The 22,257-nt window shown below is 45.0% G+C and overlaps 1 protein-coding gene across 6 annotated transcripts in view; it reads right to left on the bottom strand.

Annotated features, from left to right (window-relative positions):
* The window catches only part of C7H10orf90 (chromosome 7 C10orf90 homolog), a 103,131-nt gene that overhangs the window by 22,173 nt on the left and 58,701 nt on the right, over window positions 1-22,257 (bottom strand). For all 6 annotated transcript variants that reach the window (XM_059852211.1, XM_059852210.1, XM_059852212.1 and 3 more), the window contains 2 exons: window positions 10,003-10,097; window positions 6,215-7,256 (listed from right to left, as the gene is read on the bottom strand). In XM_059852211.1, the coding sequence (XP_059708194.1) occupies window positions 6,215-7,175 (961 nt within the window). In that variant the 5' untranslated portion in view covers window positions 7,176-7,256; window positions 10,003-10,097. The remainder of the gene's footprint in view (window positions 1-6,214; window positions 7,257-10,002; window positions 10,098-22,257) is intronic.

A 22,257-nucleotide genomic window follows, 5' to 3' on the forward strand; every position in this document is an offset into this window, starting at 1 on the left:
GATTTCATAAATAAGTAGTTTAAAGGAGTGGAACATCAAAGAACACCCCTCCTGCTGATCCCTTCCTTCTCCTACACCCTTTGTCCCACCAGATGATGGGGAAGGCAGCAGGCCTTTGAGACAGAGAGCAAAGCTGAAGAGCTGCTACTCTAAAAAATGCAAAAGGGCCCTCCAGAAAAGAAGAGGCATCCCCTTCTTTCTACAGATAAAATTAAAAGCTCCAAGATAAAGAGAGGCAACTGCTCTGGCCCATCACACAGGCTGGGGTCTGTCTCAAAGGCTGGCAGGATCTTCCAGAGTCACCTGTAACAGGAGTTCCAGTTCCTCACTCGAGTTTTCAACACCTGCAATGACTGAATCCTCATTTTCTGGGGATGCAGCACGTGAAGGTCACACCTCAGTGTAACACGGACCCAGTGACACACAATGTCTAGACTAAGGCAAATTGACAGCCTCCTCCATTTTAAATTTATCCCAGATGAAGTGAAACATCAAAGGAGCTCCTTTTAATGGGCTTTTTGGCATGTGGTTCTTTGTTCTTAACAAGTCAGCACCAGCTGCTGTGTCCATAATGCCAAGTCAGTAACATCCCCAGCCAGATTCCTGGCTGGTGTAAATCAGTGTCACTCCTCTGCAGGCAGAGATTTCACTTGGTTGACATGAGCTGAAGATTTGGCTCCTCGTGCTTAGCAGGTGCAAGATAAGTAAAATCTCCTGTGCCATATTTCATATTTCTCCTGTCTTCACCACCAGTTCTGCTGCACACATTTGCAGGGTGGAGAGTTAATTAGCATCAGCTGGAGCTGCTCAAGTTTCTATACAATAAATTCCATATTGTCAGGAACTGCTCTCCTCTAATTATGTCTTGTTCATGTATATATATATATATATATATATATTTACACACCTACAAATCTGCTTATTGCATGGTGACTTTGCCATAAATAGAAGATTAGGTGAGAACAACAGGCCAGATTCCTTCATCATAGCATCTCAAATGCTATTTAATTAATGAAAGTAAATATTACTTATAGCCTTCAGATTTCCTAATTAGCCCCTTCTGTTAACAGGTTGATATAATAGTTTAAAGGTGACCCACAAGATTTTCTTGATACATAAATGTCTCAAATACCTGGAGCTCTTCAGTGTGTATTTAAAACAAAAATATATTTTTGCTTTGCAGGTAGCAGCTTATCAAAGTCTCACAGCACCAGCTGTTCTGATTTTACCCCAGTATGAGTAGGAATATACATACATGTATCAAAAAATTAAAATAGACCTTGAAACAAATTAAAGTCCAGTTATTTACCCCTTAAAAACACACTGCTGACTTCAGCACTTGTTAATGAGTAAGTTCAAGAAGGAAACAGAAATCTGTAATCATCTGGGGCCATTCAACAAACCCAAAGCCCAGATCCCACCTCAGTTTTCCCCACTGGCTGCCTTGAGTTGTTTGAATTAAGCAAATGATGCTTTCAGGTCACCTGCCACGCTCTTTGGGCAAAGGTACGAGCAGGCGCATTGCCGAGTCTCCGGTGTGCCTCCTTCACTGCTGTGACCACGTCCCTCCCCTCCCGAGCATTTCATCCCTGAATCCTCAAAGAGGAACGTTGGGAGTGCTGCCCTGGACACCCCACAGGCAGGAGAGCTCCCAGGGCTTTGCTGAGCACGTTGATCACAGCTGCCCTATTGTGCCATCCCCTCCCGCTGCTGACTGCAGCGCGGAACCGCGGAACCTTCTGTGCCTTGGCTCCAACCATTCCAGCACTGCCACGGCCACCCTGCCCCCAAGTGCCACCTCCACATGGCTTTTGAATCCCTCCAGGATGGGGACTCCTGCACTGCCCTGGGCAGCTGTGCCAGGCCTGGAAAACCTTTCCATGGAGGAATTTTCCCCAATACCCAATGCAAACCTCCCCTGGCCCAGCCTGAGGCCGTTCCCTCTCCTCCTGTCCCTGTTCCCTGGAGCACAGCCAGACCCTCCGGCTGTCCCCTCCTGGCAGGAGCTGTGCAGAGCCACAAGGTCCCCTGAGCCTCCTTTTCTCCAGGCTGAGCCCCTTCCCAGCTCCCTCAGAGCCCTCCCCAGCTCCGTTCCCTTCCCTGGACACCCTCCAGCTCTTCCAGGTCTTTCTCGTCCAAGACTGACCCCAGGATCTGAGGTTCCTCAGCAGTGCCCAGCACAGGGATTGTCACTGCCCTGGTCCTATGGCCACACTGTGGCTGATGATTATCTTATAACCCTAATGTCCCTAATTCTGGGTGGCTTACATGGGAATTTTGATTTTGTGATTTATGATTTTCCCTTTTGTCATCTCCCCCACCCTCCTTGCACATCTGCACCTCAATTCAGGGCAGTGGGATCCAGCACAGCACCCACCATCCAGACTGGATTCACTCTCCACCTCAGTTGTTATTCCTTAATATCTCTCCACATCAGTTGTGGGTATGACAACAAAACATGAACAAAACTGTAGAGGTGAGCAGGAAATATTTTGGTTTAGAAAATAGCTGAGATGTGCGAAGGCACTCAGGCGTGAAGTTTACTGCTATCTAAGCTCAAATGGATAAATTTAGATGTTGGCATTTATATTCTTCCCTAGAAAAGTGATGATATTGTTTAATCAAGAGGTCAAAAAGAATTTAAAATTGTCCCATTTTCTTCTTTTTTCTCCTTTTTAATAATTCAGCCTAGTGCCCAGTAGGGTAATAGATAGTGAAAGATGGATGGAGAACTAGATATTCATGGGGATTATATTCTTCATGAAAGGTAGGTGAGAAATTAATATTAAAAATGTTCCTGTCTTCAGCAGAAACAAGACTAATCTTTTCATTTCTAACTTACCTTGTATTTATGAGACATCAGCTGCAGACAGGAAAGGAAATTGCAGCATTGCCTAAGAGCAGCGTTAGCAAGTTCTGACAGCTTGTTAAGAGCCGTGACCAAAGGCAGGGTGATGCACATCCATCACCCGTGGCAGGCACCTCGTGGAGCTGGGCCTGGGCTGGCCCTTGGCCATGGCTCTGAGGTGGGTGGCTCATGTGGCCCCCAGTGGGACCCTTCACACGTTCCTGCAGCTGCCCAAGGGATGGAAATGTTGGCCACTCACTAAAAATAAACACAATTCTGTCCCACGGCTCTGTCCTCCCACGGTTCAAGTCTGACTTCATGTATAACATGGATTTTCCAGCACTTACAATCCCCTTTCTTGCCAGATAATGGAAGTAAAGGCCCAAAGCAGCAGAGCCAAGAGAAGATAGAGTCCACAGTGGGGAAATATCATATTCCATCCTTGGGATGCTCTAGCATGAACCATGGCTTTGAACTCTGAGTCCCAGAGATTTGGATTTCCAAGTGTAATTCCCATCCACGAGCAGAGCCCAAGATTTACATTTCATTAATAATCCTAAAGCATCCTTTTCATATGTGGCACATGGTGGAAATATATAACTCTGGAGATTACCTGGCCCAGCCTCCTGCTGAAAGAAGGGCCTTAGACTAAGTTCTCCAGGTCCATGTAAAGCCAAGTCTTGAACAGTTGGATTTGGACATGAAATAATATGAGTAATACAGTAAGTAGAGTCATCATTACTGCAGTGAAGTCACACAAAGATTAGGAAAAAGACACTCAGCTGGGCCTAGAGGAAACAGCAAACCCAGCCCCAGCACCTGTAAAGCAGAGAAGTATTTGGGTTCTCCTTCCAACTCAGATCCTAATAAAGCAACCTATACATCCTGGAAACTGCATTTACAGATTTCATACAGAGAAGTGTAGCCCTGAAAGTAATTTTTCTTTCTTTTTTTTTCAGCATAGTGATGTTATTACCACTTGTATTTCTGCTGGCAGGAAGCTCTTGCCTACAGCTGCAAACCAATATAAACTCCAACTTTCTGGGTCATCAGAAATGTAATGGACAAAGTGCTCTCTGCAGTTACCTCATCTGTAAGATAACTGAGTTAAAGCACGAACACTGTGGCAGACCTTGTTCACTGTCCCTTCTCTGCTGGTTCTCCTTTCTTTTTAAACACTTCAATTCACAAACATTTCATTGCATAAACATGGAGCAGAGCAAAGCCTTAACAGGAACAGGTCTGAATTAGTAAACAGCAGAGGAAAAAATATCCAAAATAACCAGGGATCTAGAATGGGATAAGTTCTTCTCCAAAAGGGTTGTCCAGTCCTAGAGGGATTTATTTCCCTTTGGATGTGCCACTTGGAGACATGGGTCAGTGGTGGCCTTGGCAGTGCTGGGGGCTGGTTTGACTGGATGATCTTAAAGGTCTTTTCAAACATAAATGATTCTGTGATTGATAATCTCATATCAATACTTCTCACTTCACCCAGTCCAGAAGTAAAAAGGACTCAGTTTTTCACTTCTCCCAGGTTAAAACCACACCATCCCTCTCATTTTGGGGACCAGTGTGGATGTCCCATGGATTTTACCAGGTTTCTGTGGTTTGTCCCATTTAATGGTTGATGGCTGTGCAGGAGCTCATTATTATTACTTGGATTATCCTGCTGTTGTTTTGGAGCATTATTCTGGCTGTTTATACAAATTTCACACAGGAAAGTTGTAGTAAGCTGATAAACACCTCCTTACACATTACAAAGGGTCTAAGCAGGAGAAATGTATATCTTTGCATTCTACATTATGGCCCACACAAAAGGTGGAAGCTGTTAAAAGGTAACACTTCCCATGTTTATTTACACCTATAGTCTTGTGTACACAAATGGTGGAAGTCCTTTATCACAAACCAGTATTTCTCAGCTCCTTACTTCACTGATTTCCTCCTTTCAGTAAAACTATGGAACCATGAGCAGCTTCCCAACTCACTTTCTAATTATTTCTAGTAAAAGTGGTTCTTCCACACCACCATGGCATCACTAGGCCCAGGGAAGGCTCAGTTTTAAATCTGCTTTATCACAGAGAAACCTTAGATGGTGTTGAACAAAGCCTTGAATACATAACACTCCCCATGGAGTGATATTCCCTGATATTTAGAATTAGGATGTATACAATGAAGTGTTTCATTTGCTGGTGCCATCCCTTTGTATTTCCATCCCAAACCCCTCAGCACTGGTTGGCATCTTCCCTCTCCTGCTCCCCACTGTTCTTCTCCCCTCCAACACCACACAGCCTGGATTATGCTCAGGAAAACAGAGGAATATTTTATCTCAGGCTCTGCCCCTGCAGGAACAATCCCACTGATTTCAGGCATGGAAAAGGGAGAGCAGCAGAGGCTGTGAGGAGCTGCACCTTGCCCAGCCCTTGAGGCAGTGTGAGGCTTCTCATCTTTTTGTTTCCTTCCACTTGCACACTGGGAGGATGAAGTACAAAGGAGCTTTAGGAAGTGGCTCGTGTTCATGCACTGACCCTTAGCTCAAAAAGGCCATATAAGAACAGAGTAATTGCAATTAAAGGTAGCCCAAGGCTGCAGACTACAGAGGGGGTGAGTTTAATCTTTGTGGTTTTGGTAAAAAACAGATTCCCCTCATTGACAATCCTCCCATCCACCTTCCCTTCCTGGAAGGGCAATCAACTCAGCTGTGGTTATCCAGGTGTGCTGGAAAATCCCATTGCAGCAGGAGCTGCACCACTCTGGGCAGGAAGCAATCCCCAGGGCCCCTCTCCCTTCCCCAGGGAGCAATGCTGCAAAGAACATTTTATGTTTTTAAAATGCTTGGAAAGGTTGGAAACAAATGTGTTCAAGATTTGCAAAACTTTTACCTGGTTCCATTAAGCATAAAAGCCTGGGCTTATTACTGTAGCCTTCTTAATAAAAGCTGAAAACAAGATCATTTTTAATTGCAAGGAGCACAAAACCAAGCTCAGTGCAGTCATCTCCTTAAATTCACACCTTGAAATTCAGCCCTTATTCAAAGATAAACCTAATTATTTTCAGGGGATAATAAGCACTTGCAGGTTGCTGGGAGAATAATAAAAAAAAAATACTGTTATAAATGGTTAAAAAAAGAGGTTTAATGCAGAAAACACAGGGGGATTTTTCTCTCTCAGCTGATGAGCAGCACACATCACTGCCATGGTGAATATTCATGGCAGTGTTGGAGCTGGAAACCTCTGGGCTGTGCTCTAGCTCCCTGAGCCTCTGCAGAAGTAAGAATTGTTCTTATCTGCTCTCACAGGATCACTGTGGTGGGGCTGCTCCAGCCTGAACCTCTGCTCCACCAGCCTGAGGTTTGTGGAAATGACTTACCCGCCTCATTGCTTGAATTAGGAATTTGGAGGGCAAACACAGAGTGGTGGCTGCCAGGCTGCTCATCCTCTTCCTCAGCTGCTGCCTTGTGAGGTCCTCTGGGAATATCCACAAATGCTGGAAGTCCCCAGGCAAAGACACTTTGGAATTTACGACCCAAATGTCCTTCCTTTGTTTTCTCCTCCTTAATTACCTTATTTCCCGTGAAGTCTGTGCTCAGGTGGGATCTGAGCGGAGCCCCGTGTGCTCCTGGGAGCCTCCTTGGAGCTCTCTCCTCCATGGGCTCTCCATTAGCTATGCCATCTACTCCATCTGCTGTTAATCCGGACAAACTGCACTTCAGGCTCAAGGACAACGTGGATCTGTACATTTTTTGGCATTTAACTCGAGGTTGGTCAATGCACACGCTGAGTGACCTGTCCAGATAATAGATGGTGTTTGGACAGGGCTCAGACACCTGGAGCTGGACACAGGAGATGAATGAAGGTGGAATTTTCTCCCTCCCATCACTGCATTGGAGACCCACGCCATCCTCCTTGATTCCAGGGTCAAAAAGCTGCTTTTGGGGTTCCTCACCTAATCTTGAGCAAGACTTGGAGGCCTTTGAAGGAGGTTGGTTTGTGTGGGCTGGGGGAGGCCAGCGCTCGAGGAGCGCGGGGACTCTGCTGGGCGTGGGGGACACGGTGCTGGGCTCCTGGCCAGCCCCAGGGCCACGTGCCAGGTCTCCAGAGCCCACAGGAACACGCCTGGCTGTGACAGTGATGGAGGCAAAGCCTCTCTGCTGGCTTGGACACTGCTTTGGAGCGGGAGAGTCCGACGGTGACATGGTGTCTTCTAAGGATGCCTGAATCTCCAAGCGGCTGGGAAGCACCAGAAATGTTCTGCTAACGAAGGCTGACCCCTGGTTAGGCAAGGATGGTTCTGTGTGATGAGCTCTGGGCTGGGGGAGCAGGGCCTGCATAGGCACAGAGAGCTTCTCCTCATCAATCTGTGCAATGATTACTGGTGAAACCAATGTCGTGTTTTGGGAAGGGAGAGATTCCTGCAAATGAAAAGATTCCCAGTTATCACCATACTCCAATATCCTGTGTGCAACTGTTTCTCATCCACCATCTATCACAGCAGACAGTTTTGTTCAAGATCTCTTGTTACCTTTCTATTCATAATAACTTTTTTGTCATTTAAAAATGCACGCTCTTGAAATCAGCTCTGAATTGTCTGGGAGGCTTCAATGAAAACTTTATCACTCTGGTGAAGGAAAAAATATTAAAATTTAAAACCTGTATTCCATAGTATTATTTTGAGTGTTTAACTCATGACCGTGGATGGGATTGGAGGCTGTTAAAAATGGACATGGCAAAGACAGTTGTCAGTTTCAGACTATAAATTCCTCCTTCATGATGATCTGCTGGAATTTAGAATGCATTTAAGTATATTATGGATCACTGGCCTGTGACATCACATGCTGCAGAAGACATGTGGGCACCAGGGGCACGACAGCTTTACAACCTCACCAGTTATAGGCATGAAAAACTCCCAAAATGTAATACAGTTACTCACAAGGGCTCTGAGCACTATTTTAATTAATTGGTTCCCTCCTTCTTATGATTCCCTGGTGGCACCTGCCAATGATGTACAAACACACATGTACAAGATTGATTGACAGTGGCCCAGAGACTGAGAGTGGCCCAGATTAATTTTTCCATCCATGACAGGAAACATCCATCTTGATAGACCACACCTTGCTTTCCTCGAGGTGACAAAGGAGGTGCTTTCATGTTCCAGCTCTCTGACAGAGTTACCCTGAGTTTAAAGCCTCCTGTTACTATTATCTACCCCACTAGGCACATAAGTCCCATGGAATAAAGCATCTGGCCTAATCTCATTGCTGCTGTAAATTTGCTGATTAGATTCCTCCTGCCCTGTGTTCCCAGATCTCTTGATCCTAATAGGAAAAAAACAAAAACCCAAACACAACATTGAATTGGCATGCAGAATCTGAGGATTAGCTCCCTAAAGAAAGCCCATTCTGTGTTTAGGTGCCATCAACTTCTGCTTATGGGGAATTCACCCCAGTCCTAGCTGAGTGTCTCTATCACCTGATAATCAATGCCAGGACTCAACAAGGGCGTCACAAAACACAATATTGTTCTTCCTCCAGGAGGGCTGGGAGGGTGACAATGCTGTGACCTCCCTGGTGCCATGGTCACCCTTCTCAGGAAGGGGGGAAATGATGCCTCAGGGTTTGGCTTTTCTATTTTTCAGATTCTGTGCTGCTTTAGTGTGTGGGTCTGGGCTGCTTATTATGGGATGGTGAGCTCTGTGCACAGAGCAGGGAGGCAAAACAATTCCTGCTCCAGCTGGGCACCAAGGACAAATGAGCCAAATCTCAGCCCAGGAGCACAAACCCCGTGGGCTGGAGAGAGAAAAACAAGCAGGGTGGGAGTGCCTGGGCTAAAGCTGGGCTGGGACAATGAACTGCAAGGTGCAAATGGAGCAGAGCTGATCCCAGGGAGAGACCCCGTGCCCGGCCGTGCATTTTGGGGCCATTTTGGGTCATCTTGGGGGCAGCCCTGGCTGGGCTCTGGTGCTGCCCAAGGTGGATCTATTGAAGCCTCCTAATAAATCCCTCCTTTATTCTTTAACTCCATCTAACCTCTTTTCTAGGTCAGCCTTCACAAGGCATCAGGGTGACACCAGACCAGAGCCCATGGGGAGATGATCTTTAAGGACCCTTCCAACTCAAACCATTCCATGATTCTGAGCTCCTATGAAACCATCCCTATGTTCCTCTTCCATGCAGGAAAACATCACCTGAAACAGTTCCTTTGTATCCCTTGGGAAGGATCCTCTTGGGAACCCAAATGGGCAGAGGTAGATCAAGAGTTTATTAACGAGGTGAAGTGCCAGATAAATTTTATCAACTCTTTAAACCAGCTGCCTGTGGTTTGGACAATTCAATAATTTCACAGCCTCAGGGAAAGCATTTTCTTCCTCTCTGTTTCTTTCATGGTTTGTAAGAACATTTGCCTCATATTTTCTTCACTTCATTTACTTCTACCTACAGGTTTAAGACCTTTGCATGCCTTCCAAAACTCTCAAGTTCCCCCAGATTTCTACAGGGCACCAAAGAAGAATGTTCCTTGAGAGACTTTATTTTGGATGCATCTCTCATGCTCCAGTAGTTAATTTGACATTTATTTCTTTTGTTGAGGGCTGCACAGATGGAGACATCCTGCAAGAGTCCAAAGGCATGTCAGAAACACTCCTGATTAGCTACAAACTACTGCACCAATATTTTAAATAATGTACTTTTCCTTTTTTCTGTTGAAAATATGTATTATTTCCTCCTCCCAATCTTTAGCAAAGAATTGGATCTTTAAGGTTTGCCCAGCTGATCCTGTGCTCGTTGGGAGCTTTCAAGCTTCACTGCATCTTGTAAAAAAAATCCACACATACACAAAGTAATTGTGGTGAGCTGAAAACCTCAGGCTTTGTCCTGAGGACATATCAGGCAGAGTGTACTGATATTTGGGATATTGCTTGATTTAGCCTCGTGGGGGGTTTTTTACAACTTCTTTTCCCCAACTCAATGTGCCATTTTTCCCCCTCACCAAGAGCATGAAGAATCACAACACAGCCATCATTATATTTGGCTTTTCTGCTGCCTAAGCTAAGCTTAGCTAAACAAAACCAAGCCCAAACATACTGCTCAGCAATCGGTGATTGTTTTTTAAACCCTCCTGCATTCTGCTGACTGTTCCCCAAACAGAATTTATTTATTTTACCTTGGCAGGGCTGGATTTTGCCCACACACCACTCTCCTGCTGAAGGCCTGTGCATGTCCTCTGACCATCAGGGCCCCGGCACTTTTGTGTCACCCCTGGGGAAAAACACAGAGAAAGGAACATTATTGTCAGTGCTCTGGAGGAGATGAGTTAGAAAATGTGCTTCTAAATGGAGTGCAGCAGGAGGAAAGGAGTCCTGGCAATGATCTGATTGCCCTGGGATCTTTTCTCCCCCGGCACAGAAGAGGCTCTGGAAACAGCCTGGGATCCTATTGCTGGGGCTTGGACAGTCCCACAGTGTCCAGGGCTGATCCAAAGCTGAGCTGTCTCTGCTTTTGACTTCCATGGCTTCAGGCATGACTGTGGAGGGACTGGGGAAGCTGGGAAATGTGGATTTCTATTATTATCATTGCATTAATTAAGGGATGGGACCACAGCTGGGCTAGGAAGGATTCATTGCTCAGACAAACATCAGTCTCAGAGGCCCTGAGATTTCAGAGGAGCAGGCATTCAGCCATAGCTCAAGAGCAGTCACAAGTTCTTTGTTACAAGGCAGTCTAGAACTTTCTAACCCAATGGACAGCTGCCACAGGGTTTGTTTTGCTTTTCTGACCTATCACCTTTACTCACTCTGGATACTTTTGTCCAATGGGTTTCTGTCTCACAGGCACAGATCTGCTTCTGTTATAATTCTAAACTCTCAGTTTATTCCATACAGCCCCACCCCTACATTAGAAACCCTTCACCATCTATCAGTGCAGTTTCTCACTTCAGGCATATTCTTACTTACAACTATAGAAACACAAGTTTATTGTTTTTCTATTTAATATCTGTATACTTTATTTTTACATCAATCCAAGCTTCTCCCAAGGCTGCAGATCAAACCCTTCAGTGTCTGTGGGAGTTTCTATCTTTCCATTTCCCACAGATTTCAACAAACACCCTTTTTGTGCCCTCTGCAGAACGGGGAGCACAGACAGCCCAGCAACGAGCTGGATTTCACTGGCACTGAGTCACCTTCACATTTAAAGAGCTGCAGTGATTCCAAACCACGTCCACAAATTCTATTACATCACAACATTCCCAGTTCAGTGATAACTTCCACCAGCACCTCAACCTCTGCTTTTGTCACGGGCTGTTTTCTGCAAGCACTCTTCCCTCTCTGCAGCTTTTTGCATGCAGCTAATTTCCATTTAACACAGTCTGGGCTATTGCACTGATGCATTACGTCTGCTGTCAACTGTTTTGCCAGAAATTACGTTACTTTCTAGTTTGTATTAAGCATCCAAAATTAATTTTCAGAAATTCTCCATTTGGACTGAATTCTCTTGACGTTCCTGGCTGTTGTTTTACAGCAACATGTCACACCACTGGTAAGACCTTTTGTATTATTTTTCTTCCACCCAGGCAGGCTGCCACAGGAGAAAATTTTTGCTAAGCAGAATTACAGTTTATGTGTTACATTATATTAACAAAGGAATATAAATCACCTCCATTTTAGGAACTGTTTATTAAACCATGCCCACCACAACAGAATTCATCTCCTTGGGTGAAGGGCGAGAGGAGGAAGATATCAGATCTATCCCTCAAGAAATCTTTAGTCCCACCACAACATTTAGAGAGTGTTTGATGAACTTTTTGTTTTAATAAGGTACACTAAAATATACTTTAACACTTCCCTAGCATAACTCCAAGATGCCACCATGTATGTCCATAGCTGGCATGAAGGAAGAGGTTTGTTTTTGTCATTGAGCAACAGAGTCCAGAGCCACAGAGCAAACAGCTGGACTCATTAACCACAGTGTGGGACAAACCAGACTCCAGCAAACAGCCAGAGCACAGGGCCCACTCCATGGTTTTTGGCCAAGGAATAATGCTGGGCTGCCATCAGCCAGGAACCTGGTCTAGCACTGGAAACTGCTGGCACCAAGCACGGGCGAGATGCCCTTGGAGCCAGCTCCTCACCCTGCCGTGGTGCACAGGGAGGAGCACAGGATCCAAGGACAAAATCCTCCTCTGCTGCTGGGGAAGCCCCATGGAAAGGTTATTTTCAGTGTATCAGTGCTGTGATCAATCACACGTGGGCACCTTCATGGTGAAGAGCAGCCATGCATGCTCTATTTATTTTTTAAAGCAACTAAATAAGGAATAACCTGCAGAGAGGGGTAAAGAAGAAATTCTTGGATTGAGTGAGACATAAATAGAAATTTGATAGAAACCCCAATGTAACTAAAGCAACAACTTCCACTACATTATCAATATTTTCCTGAAATGCTTTGCAGTAAAAACCCCACAGTTGTCTCAGATCAAGGAGGAAACTACAACAGGAGATCATCAACTTCTCAATGTCAGCTGGTGCACAAGGAGATCCAGAGGCAGCCCAGGGATAAATCAGATCCCACAGGCTCATTCTTCCATGAATTTCATTCAAATGCATTCTAGCACCAGAGAAAGACTGAGGACCACAGGGTCAAAGAAGAACAAGTTGTCAAAGTCCACACAGCAGATTGCACAGAACAGGTAAATTATTCTTATCCAAGTCACCTCCCATGATCAACAATAATCTGTGGGTACAACCTTCCACTATCCCACAGACCCCTTGGAGCAGATTGGTAAATTTATTTTTAACTTTAAAAATAGCTGTTTCTGGAGCAGGAGAGGCAGGAAGAATTGAGATGAGAAGAAGAAGAAGAGGAAATATTTATTTCCTTTGCTAAATCATCCACAGTGGAATTTTGCATTGCCTTTTGTACCCTATCCCATGCAAGGACATTCTCATAATGCTATAGGAATCCTACAGCTGGAAAACACTCAAACTTTTGGCAAGTCATTGAATGTATTTGCTGAGACAGATTAAATGGCCTTGGTGGCAAAAAGCACTGGCATTTGTCATGGTATTATTAAATCTATCATTGGAAGCTTCACGTTGCTTAATTCATGTTAAGAGAACAAGCAAAAAAAAACCCACCCCAAGCCTTTAGAAAGAGCTTGAATCTGTGTTTGCAATGAAGGCACTACAGGGAGCACAAGGCTTTAGCTGAGACATGTCACACACAGAGTGTTCAAATGCTCACTGCTGACAAAACACACTGCCCTGGAACCCTTGTTACACAACAAAATGCAAAGTTCACTTTTTCCCTGGTGTGAAAACATGAAAGAAATGGCATTTCAAGTGCTTTCTGTCTCTGTAGGGAGCTGGAGAAACTTATTTCTCTCCAAGCTGAAATCCTGAGGATTGGTTTAACCTCCCCAGACCTTCCCTTCCCACCACAATCAATTAAAAATGGGAGATGCCATGAGGAACAGAGGAGCAACTGCTGGCACGTGACCTCTGTCCTGTGACATCTTCACTCCTCTTAATTTTCTCCCCTCACAAGTCCTGTTTGTTGAACCAAATGCTGCATTCCTTGGCCAGGGAGCTGGGGGTGCTCAGCCTGGAGAAAAGGAGACTCAGGGGTGCCCCCATCACTCTCACAGCTCCTGAAAGGTGCCTGTGCTCAGCTGGGGCTGGGCTCTGTCTCCAGCAGCACTGACACAACCAGAGCACACAGCCTGGAGCTGCACCAAGGGAAATACAGGTTGGATAGCAGGGAAAAGTTTTTCACAGAAAGGGGGATAAAGTTCTGGAATGGCTGCCTGGGGAGGTGGTGAAGTCCCCATCCCTGGGTGTGTTTAACAAAGCCTGGATGTGGCACTGGGTGCCAGGGTTCAGTTGAGGGGTTGGGGCTGGGCTGGACTTGGTGATCTTGGAGGTCTCTTCCAACCCAGTCACTGGGAATTCTGTGAATTCTGTGAATTCTGTGAGGCATCTGGACATCCGGCTGCAGCCCAGGGTTTTCCTAATTACAGAGTGCAGCTGGAACCGATTCCCCCCGTCTCGAGTGCCTGGATCCTGCCTCGGGCCAACTGGCAGCTGCCTCAGATAATGGTTCAGAAAAGATGTGCTTGTAAATCAGCTGCTGGAGCCCAGATCGATGGCAAAGGTGAGGGAGCTGCTGAGGAATCATGGCCTGGGAATGTTTGGCAGGCCCAGGACAGCCCCACACGGAGCCAGCTCGGGTTTTGTGCAAAACTTGGGACTCACATAAAAACCATGGAAAATCTTGGTTTCCCAGTGGTTCAGGTCTTTGCCAGGCTGGGGGACACTGTTTGATGATAAACCAGGAGTGAGAAGGACATTGAGGGGCTGGAGGGTGTCCAGGGAAGGGAACAGAGCTGGGAAGGAGCGGGAGAATTCCTGAGGAGCTAGGAAGGGGCTGGAGAATTCCTGAGGAGCTGGAAAAGGGCTCAGCCTGGAGAAAGGAGGCTCAGGGGGCCCTTGTGGCTCTGCACAGCTCCTGCCAGGAGGGGACAGCCGGGGGGTCGGGCTGTGCTCCAGGGAACAGGGACAGGAGCAGAGGGAACGGCCTCAGGCTGGGCCAGGGGGGCTCAGGGTGGATACTGGGAAAATTCCTTCACCAAAAAGGTTTTCAAGAATTGGAACAGGCTGCCTGAGAAAGTAGTAGTATCACCACCCCTGGAAGTGTTCAGAAATCTTCTGGATGTGGCACTTGGGGACGTGGCTTAGGGGTGACCTTGGCAGTGCAGGCGGAATGGTTGGACTCGATGATCTTAGAGAGCTTTTCCAACTTCAGGCATTCTATGACTGACACCCAGAGTGACACCAGGCAGAGCTGGAATGACTTTACACCACCAGCCCTGGCCCCATCCCCAGCTTTTGTTAGGAAAGTTGCATATTTTAGTCACTTACTGCTCACATGCTGACAAATCTCAAATGTGTGTCAGCACTTCTGGTCTCCCTTGTTCTGCTCCAAGCCCTGCTTGCTCTGCACTGACCACGTCCCCTGTCCCCTCTGAGCCACCAGCATCACCTCACAGTGAACTCTGGAGCCTCCAGGAACCTCCAGTGCTTCCCTGAGAACACCATCAACAGCACTGCAGAACACACACACTCCTAGGAAAAGAGGAAAACTTCTCCACTTTACAAAAAAATTACCTTTTTTGTTGATCTTAGCTCAACATCCCTGAGACTGGTGAGGGGAGCTGGGCTCCCACCCATGTCCATGGCAGCTGGATCCCTACAGCACTCAAAAATTCCCAAAAATTCCTCAAATTCCCCACTTAGCCCCTGGGAACTAAAGGACTTAGCTGCAGGGTGGGGTGTCAGAGTGATCACTCTGCTAACACAGTGTCTCACTTAAACTTTTTTTTTAAGGCCTTTTCTTCCTTCTGTGTATTATTCTTACTGGAGGAAGTAATTTATACTCAACTCTGTTTAAAACATTAGAACTGTTTAAATTTCCTCGTGGCTTTTTTAAATTCAAATACCTGCAGAAGCCTGGAGGAAAAAGAAGTGTCATGGTTAAAGATTCATCAGGCTCCCTGCCCAGCAAGGGCTGGGAGTGATCATGGTTTGCTCCTTCAGATCTGAGGTGAGTCATCCAAAAAATCCTCCCGGACGTGGTGGATACGTTGGAGATGAAAGCCAAGCTGGAATGAGCCCTGGAATCAAACCTGTGTCTTCTGCTCTTCTTCATGTATCATAAAGAGAGGATATCAGAAAACTGCAGAGCCTGGTGTCACCTGAGATAAAACTGAGCAGCAAAGCTGAAGTTCACATTCCTGCTATGAAAAGTAGAAACATGAATGGTGAAAATTCCCCCTTTTGTCAGAGTCCTTGCTGGTATCAAATTGATTTATAGGGAGTTTACCAGAAAAAGTGTTTAGTTGCTAGTGGAGAGAGTGCCACATCTCCAGCAAGCCTTGGCACAGGCACATGGAATGGTTTGGGTTGGAAGGGACCTTAAGATCAATGGCAGGGACACCTTCAACTATCCCAGGCTGCTCCAAGCCCCTCCAGCCTGGCCTTGGGCACTGCCAGGGATCCAGGGGCAGCCACAGCTGCTCTTGTTGTCCTTCCTGGACATTCTCCTGAGCCTTCAGAAGTGATGTTAAATTCAAGGAAGAGGGAAGGGGTTACACTGATAATCTATGCAGCATTTGACATTTAGCAGCCTTGGTGTAAGGAATTTTCACCAGGCTGCTTAAGGAGAACTGGGAGCCATCCTGAGAGCTCAAAGACACCTAAAAACCCAACAGGATGTGCTCCTCAAGAGGGGATGACAGAAGGACAGTCCTTCAGTCCTCTTAGAGCACCTCTGCTGAATTTACAAAAGTCACCTGCACGTCCTGACAACAGGGGTCAAACAGCAAAAGGGACTCCAAGCAGGGAAAGCAGCTCCAGCCCTTTCCTTGAAACCTCTCTTGTCATGAAAAAAGCCAAACCGACACAAACAAGCACTCTGCCACAAAAGAAAGCACTTGAACACAGTGGCACAAAATGATGGTGTTTTAAGGCAGCTTGGTGGGGAAGGCTTTCAAATCAGAGCGAGCCTAACAGCCTGAAATCATTTCAGCCTGAACAGGAGTCATTGTGTAAACAAAATAGAAAAGTTTTCTTTGTTGTTGTTTTGGTTTTTTTTTTTTTTACATGTCAGGACGGATTTTCTTCTGTTACAAGTGAGATTTGATAAGTGAATTATCTCTCCCTGCTTGCACACCTTGGAGCTGTGCTGGCTGCCTGCAGAGATGATTACAGGATCCACCATGGAAGGGACAAATGGGTTCTGGTCTGCTATCAAAAAGCCACAAGTCAGAAATGTCTCATTATCTGTGCTATTAGAAGCAAGGTGCTCATCAGGGGGCTAGAAAGAGCACAGGAATTAGATCTTCAAACCCATGCATAAGTGAAAAAAAAAAAGTGTTTTCATTATGCATTGCTGTTATTCTTTATCTCCAATTAATAATATAAAGAGAGGGATCACCCCCAGCACATCCATCACACAGACAAAATTAAGAAAATTCTTCACTTTCTCCCTTTTCCCTTTCTCCTCCAAGTTAGTTTTCATTTTCCCCCTTTTTTTTTTTGTTTTTTTTTTTAAATTTCAGTGATTTCTGTTGGGCAATCCAGTATTATCCATACATCTCACCATGATTCTGGGACAGAGATAAGTTTCTATAATTTGGACACATTTTCCTAAGAGGATTTGGCAAAGCAGTGAGAGGAGCATGAACGACATAAAAAGCCCCAAATTCTTCTTAGAGAAAAGAAATCCTCTTCAGGAGATCCTGGAAAATTCTGATTGCTGTATGAGGTGCCCTCTGCTCACACCAAGGGAGGTGACACCTCTGGTTCTTTGCCAAATTCCTGTTTGGTGACCATTTTATTCTTTTGGGAAACTGCTGGTATTTCTTGAGCCAAACCCTTCAGTGGGGTCAGGGATCCCAGGGAGGGGTGTTGCCCTGGAGGAGAGGTTTGGGACCATGCTGGAACAGGAAGATCAGTGGAAATCAGCTGGAGATGAGAGGCTGAGAGGCTCTGGAAGTGTCACTGGCCTGGCATGGGTAGCAAGAGAGGGGAAAAACCAAAAGCAAGGCACTCACTGGAGGCTGTTTGATGTAAGAAATTTGTAGCACTGACTTTTGGGTTGGACCAACCTGAATAAATATAGTCAATATTTCAGTATGAACACTGGATGTGCCAGAAGTTTTGTACAGAAAATAAAGTAACCAGGAGACAGAAACAAAGAAAGGATGTGAGTCCAGGCAACATCAGCACCTAATTTTTTCTAATTTTAGGGAATTCTGAAGACAATTCCTGGTTCAGAGCCTTGCAATGAGATTCATTAGTACCTGCTGTCACATTATTTGGTTTATTGACCCTGAGCACCCAATCTCCTCTCAGAACAAAGATGTCATTAACAGAAACATTCCATAAAGAGCTGATGGAAGGTTTCCTTCACCCCTCTCAGAATCCCCTTCCCAACCTGGCTTTAAAACAACCCCATTTTAGAGACCACATCCATTTCTGGAAGTCCAGGAATGCTTGAGACAGCCAGAAAATTCTTTAGTGACTGTAAACATGACAAATACAGTGCATAATCAAACAAAGGCAAAGCAGTTCTGCAGCCAAAAAATTATATTTATGAAGAGTGATTTGAGTGTTATTGTGAGTATTTATGTAAAGGTCACAACATGCATAGAGTTTGATGGCACAAATGGATTCTGTAAATAAAAATTCCACCCCTGTTGCTCAGAACTGGTAGCAATTACAAAATGCACACATTTGCCCAGAGCTGCTTGTGCATAATAAGAGCTCGAGGTTTTTGTGTAGCCTCCCAATTCAATATTTCTTATATTTACCTGCTTGTGAAAGAGAAATTCAGAGAGGACAAGTGCACTGCCTGTTAAGCATTTCATGACTCAATTTATGTCCTGCTGCAGGGGTTTTTTTGAGATGCTTTGGTGTAACAATGGTATTTATTGATTTTTTTTTCTCTTTTAATACTCTTAAGACAGCAGTGACTCCAGAAAATGATGTGTGCCGTGGGTACAGATGTTTTTGTGGAGGTATCAAAGGAGTGACTCCAGCCCACACCTCTATCACTCCCATTTTGTTTCCAAAACAAAGAAATGGGATGTTCAGGAGCCAGATTTGACACTGAACGATTTGTACAGCAAAACAAAACTTGCTGGAGGTCCAGCCATGCCAGATTGAATACAGACTTTTCATGTTACTTTTGCACAATAGATGCATTCATTTTTTTTGTGTAATACTTGGGATTAATCTTTCTTTCTGGGAAGTCTCACATTAACTGCTGTGATTACAGACATCACAAACTGCTTGATAATAGGGAATGCAGGAGGCTAAAACCAAGATAAAAAAAAAAAATCAGCTTTCACAGGATAAAAACACAATAGGCAAGATTTAAATAACTACAAGGCCTCAAAAGTTTCGTTTCTAAGTTGCTGATGTGACCACAAATAGTTTTGTTTTGCATAATTTAAGAATATTTTGCAGCTCCCTCTAATTTATTTTGGTTGCCATGGACTTGCCTATTTTCAAAATCTAATAGCTGAACTTTGCAGTTATTCCACCACATGAAACTTTCCAGTTGGTGAATTATTACCTGAATTTGCCTTTGGAAGGGGAAGCAGAAAACCAAATCTCTATTCATAACATCACACTCACACTTTGTTTCATCTTAAAATTTCCCTTTTTGGATTCCATTGCAACAGGTGGAGAAACCCAGATGGAGATTAAATAATAGAGATTAAACCAAAAATGTTGTCATTATGACCATGAAACAGGGCATGGGGGCTGTTGGTTTTATCACCAGATTCAGCAGAAAACAATTGGCCATTGCCTTTTTTTTTTTTTTCTTTTTTAATCACTCAGGCTTTCAGCTCTGAAATGGTGCAGAAAAGTCTGGAATCAATGATTAAATGTTAAAGCCCTCAAGCCCATAACTCCTGGCAGCTTTTTGGGGTGAAATGTGGAGTTCTCTCCATCTTTCTTTTGGCTGTCACCTGGATGAGAAGGAGCAGGGCTGGGCTGCCAGCACCCAGCCCAGGCAGCCCTGGCTGCTTTTCCAAGAAGGAAGCAACTGCTGCCTAGCAACCACCCAAACCTGGTGGCTGTTTGTGTATCCCAGTTCTTGTGCAAAACTAAGCTCACATCTCGAATTCCTGCATTTAACAATAATTGCATTCAACATCAGAGCTGCATCAGATGGGTCAGAAAGCACACTGTCCTGTAATTCCTCATTCTCCAAGGCTGTGTTTGTAAAATACACACACACCCCCCAAGAAATTCAATGCCAGGCCAATCAGAAAAATATTTCAGTATGTCAATAGTTATTTTTTGTAAGAGTTGTCCTTTAAGAGCTACTTCTGTGGATAAAGTAATTTCTGACTTTACATTTAATGATGTCACATTTTAATGGTGATGCCACTAACGGTGATATAGGAACACACTAAAACTTGTTGCATTCTCTGGGGCATGACACAAATTTCCATGCAAAAAAGTTCTCCCTCTGGTTTAGAAGTCCTGATTTTTTTTCCTAATTGTTATTTATTGCATGTGAAAAAAGTAAGGAAAAAAAACAAACAACCCCAGACAACCAAAAAACCCAACAACTTTTGCACCGTGCCCTCTACTTGGATCACATTTTTAGCCTGATTTCCAAAAGGAATTTGATTTATGCCATATCCCTCTTTATGCCCAACCTGAGCCTTCTGAAGTTGTGGCCTCTTCCAAGCAAGTTGACAGAAGGGTGGAGAGCTGATGTCCCAACAAGCTGACCAGGAAAATCAGTGGATGTGTGGGAACGAGAGGCTGCCACAGACAGAAGTTGACCAGGTCATCCCTGCTGGATCTATGGACACGTTTCCCACTCAGGCAGGACACATCTCTTGTCATGGGAGCAAGGAGGGGCCAGATGGAAGAGGGGAAGGGAAAGGAGACATGAGGAGGAGTAGGAACAATATTTGGGTCTGGGCTCATGGGGTCTGTCAGCTCTCATGGAATGGCCTCTTTTGGTCAGCCTGGGTTTTCCATTTCACATTCTTGTTTTCAATCTCTCAAAAAATATGGAAATCTCCTGGTAAGATTATGGAAGTTGAGGGGCTTGGAGAAAATCAAATAATGCCACAGCTGCTTGACCCTGGTAGTGGGGTACCTCAGACATAACCAGGTGCAACATCTGTCATGTTAGAAGTCACAGAGCCAAGCACTGCTGGAGCAGTCACCCTCCTAAATGGGACAGACTCAGCACCAGATTCCCAGATTTTACTGCAGAGAATGCTTGGAATAATGCCATGTGAAGTGATAACTGAGCAGCTCAGAACAACCAAATGCTGAAACAGTTCTCTCTCCAAGGCAGATGAGGTGGCTGGGGACGGCTGCCACCAGCACCACTTTGTTTGTCCTGCAGTTGTTCCTTCCCACAACAATCTCTGATCCAGAGCCAACGCACAAACCATTAAATAACTCAGCTGCACTCTTCCCCCAGCCAAACCCTCCACATCCAGCCTTTCCACTGGGTGCTTTGGGATGGGAATTGATCCCACACATCTCTCCTGCTTTTGGGACACAACTCCAAGCTTAGGTCAAGGCTACTACAGAAAGAAGCAGGGAAAGGAGCTTACATGGTGTGAAGTAATGCTGTAATAAAACCACTCCCAGGACACAGACTTTGCTGGATGTGCTTTCAGAAACCTCTGTGGTCATTGCTGATATTCCCTGTTCCATCAAACCCTGGGAATGACCTGCAGGACATGGCTGAGCCTTTTCAGGCTCAACAAGGAGCACCCTGAGCTCCCAGCCCTGTGCTGGGATGTGACCAGGTCAGGATCTGCCCAAAGCCAAGGGCAGCAAGGCTCAGGTGGAATGTTCAGTTCTTCTGGGAAAGCTGCAGCTGGAAATGTGGATATGAAGCTGCAGAGCCAAGCCCCATGGCTGCAGCCCTCAGCAAACTGAGTGCACCCCTCCTGCATCCATATCTTCTGTTTATCCCAGTTTTCTTGGACCAACAGGCTCAGGTAGATATCTCTATTGGATTAGTTCCAGTTACTTTGGTTAACTTGCAATTTTAGTTTGATGGGTTTTTTGGTTTATGTGGTTTTGGGTTTTGGTATTTTTAAGGATGAGATGTGGCTTTGTCTGTGCTGTTTGCTTTTTTTTTTGGTTTGTAATGGATGCTTTTTTACATCCACTCCAAAAAGGTACCTTGGTGGCTCTTATATCCAAAGGGAGAAAAGCCAGGTCTTTGCTAGGACAGGTAAAAATGTGTGCTGGGAGCACTCCAGCAGCTGCCCCACCCTCAGGAAGAAAACAGGCCAGTTTTATTTCCAGCCCTGCACATGGAGCTCAGTGATCCTGAATTTTCTCTCCCCAAACCCATCCATGCAATCTGGATGTTGGGAATGCTAAACAGATGTGCACACACAGGGATCCAATCTGGAGAGCACTGCATTATTCAAGGGAGGCAAAAAGGCCAATATTTACAGAGGAGTATTTACTGTAAATTAAATCCAACCAACAGCAGCCAACAGGACAGACAAACACTGCAGGGATACCTGCAAGGGCATTGGGTTAAAATTTTGTCCTCTTTAAACAGATTAAAACCCAGGCTTTTAAATTTTTTCCCCCTTCTAAAGAGAAAAAAAAAATTAAAATACACTCAGAAGTACGTGCACTTTTTAGTGCTTAGTGGGATAAAGGTCATCTATGATGTAAAAAAAGAAAAAAACCCCAATAATTCCAGCAAGTCTCTCATTATTTAAATAAAAAGGCAAAAATATTTCTCACAACCTAAACTGAAAGCATGACTTTGGAGGATATGTCTGGTCTATGTCATATTGATTTAAAACCATCTTATTACTCTAAATGTAGTTAGCCTTAGTTAGAAGAAT

Source organism: Haemorhous mexicanus, chromosome 7 (assembly GCF_027477595.1).
Source record: "Haemorhous mexicanus isolate bHaeMex1 chromosome 7, bHaeMex1.pri, whole genome shotgun sequence".
In the NCBI taxonomy this organism is placed as follows: domain Eukaryota; kingdom Metazoa; phylum Chordata; class Aves; order Passeriformes; family Fringillidae; genus Haemorhous; species Haemorhous mexicanus.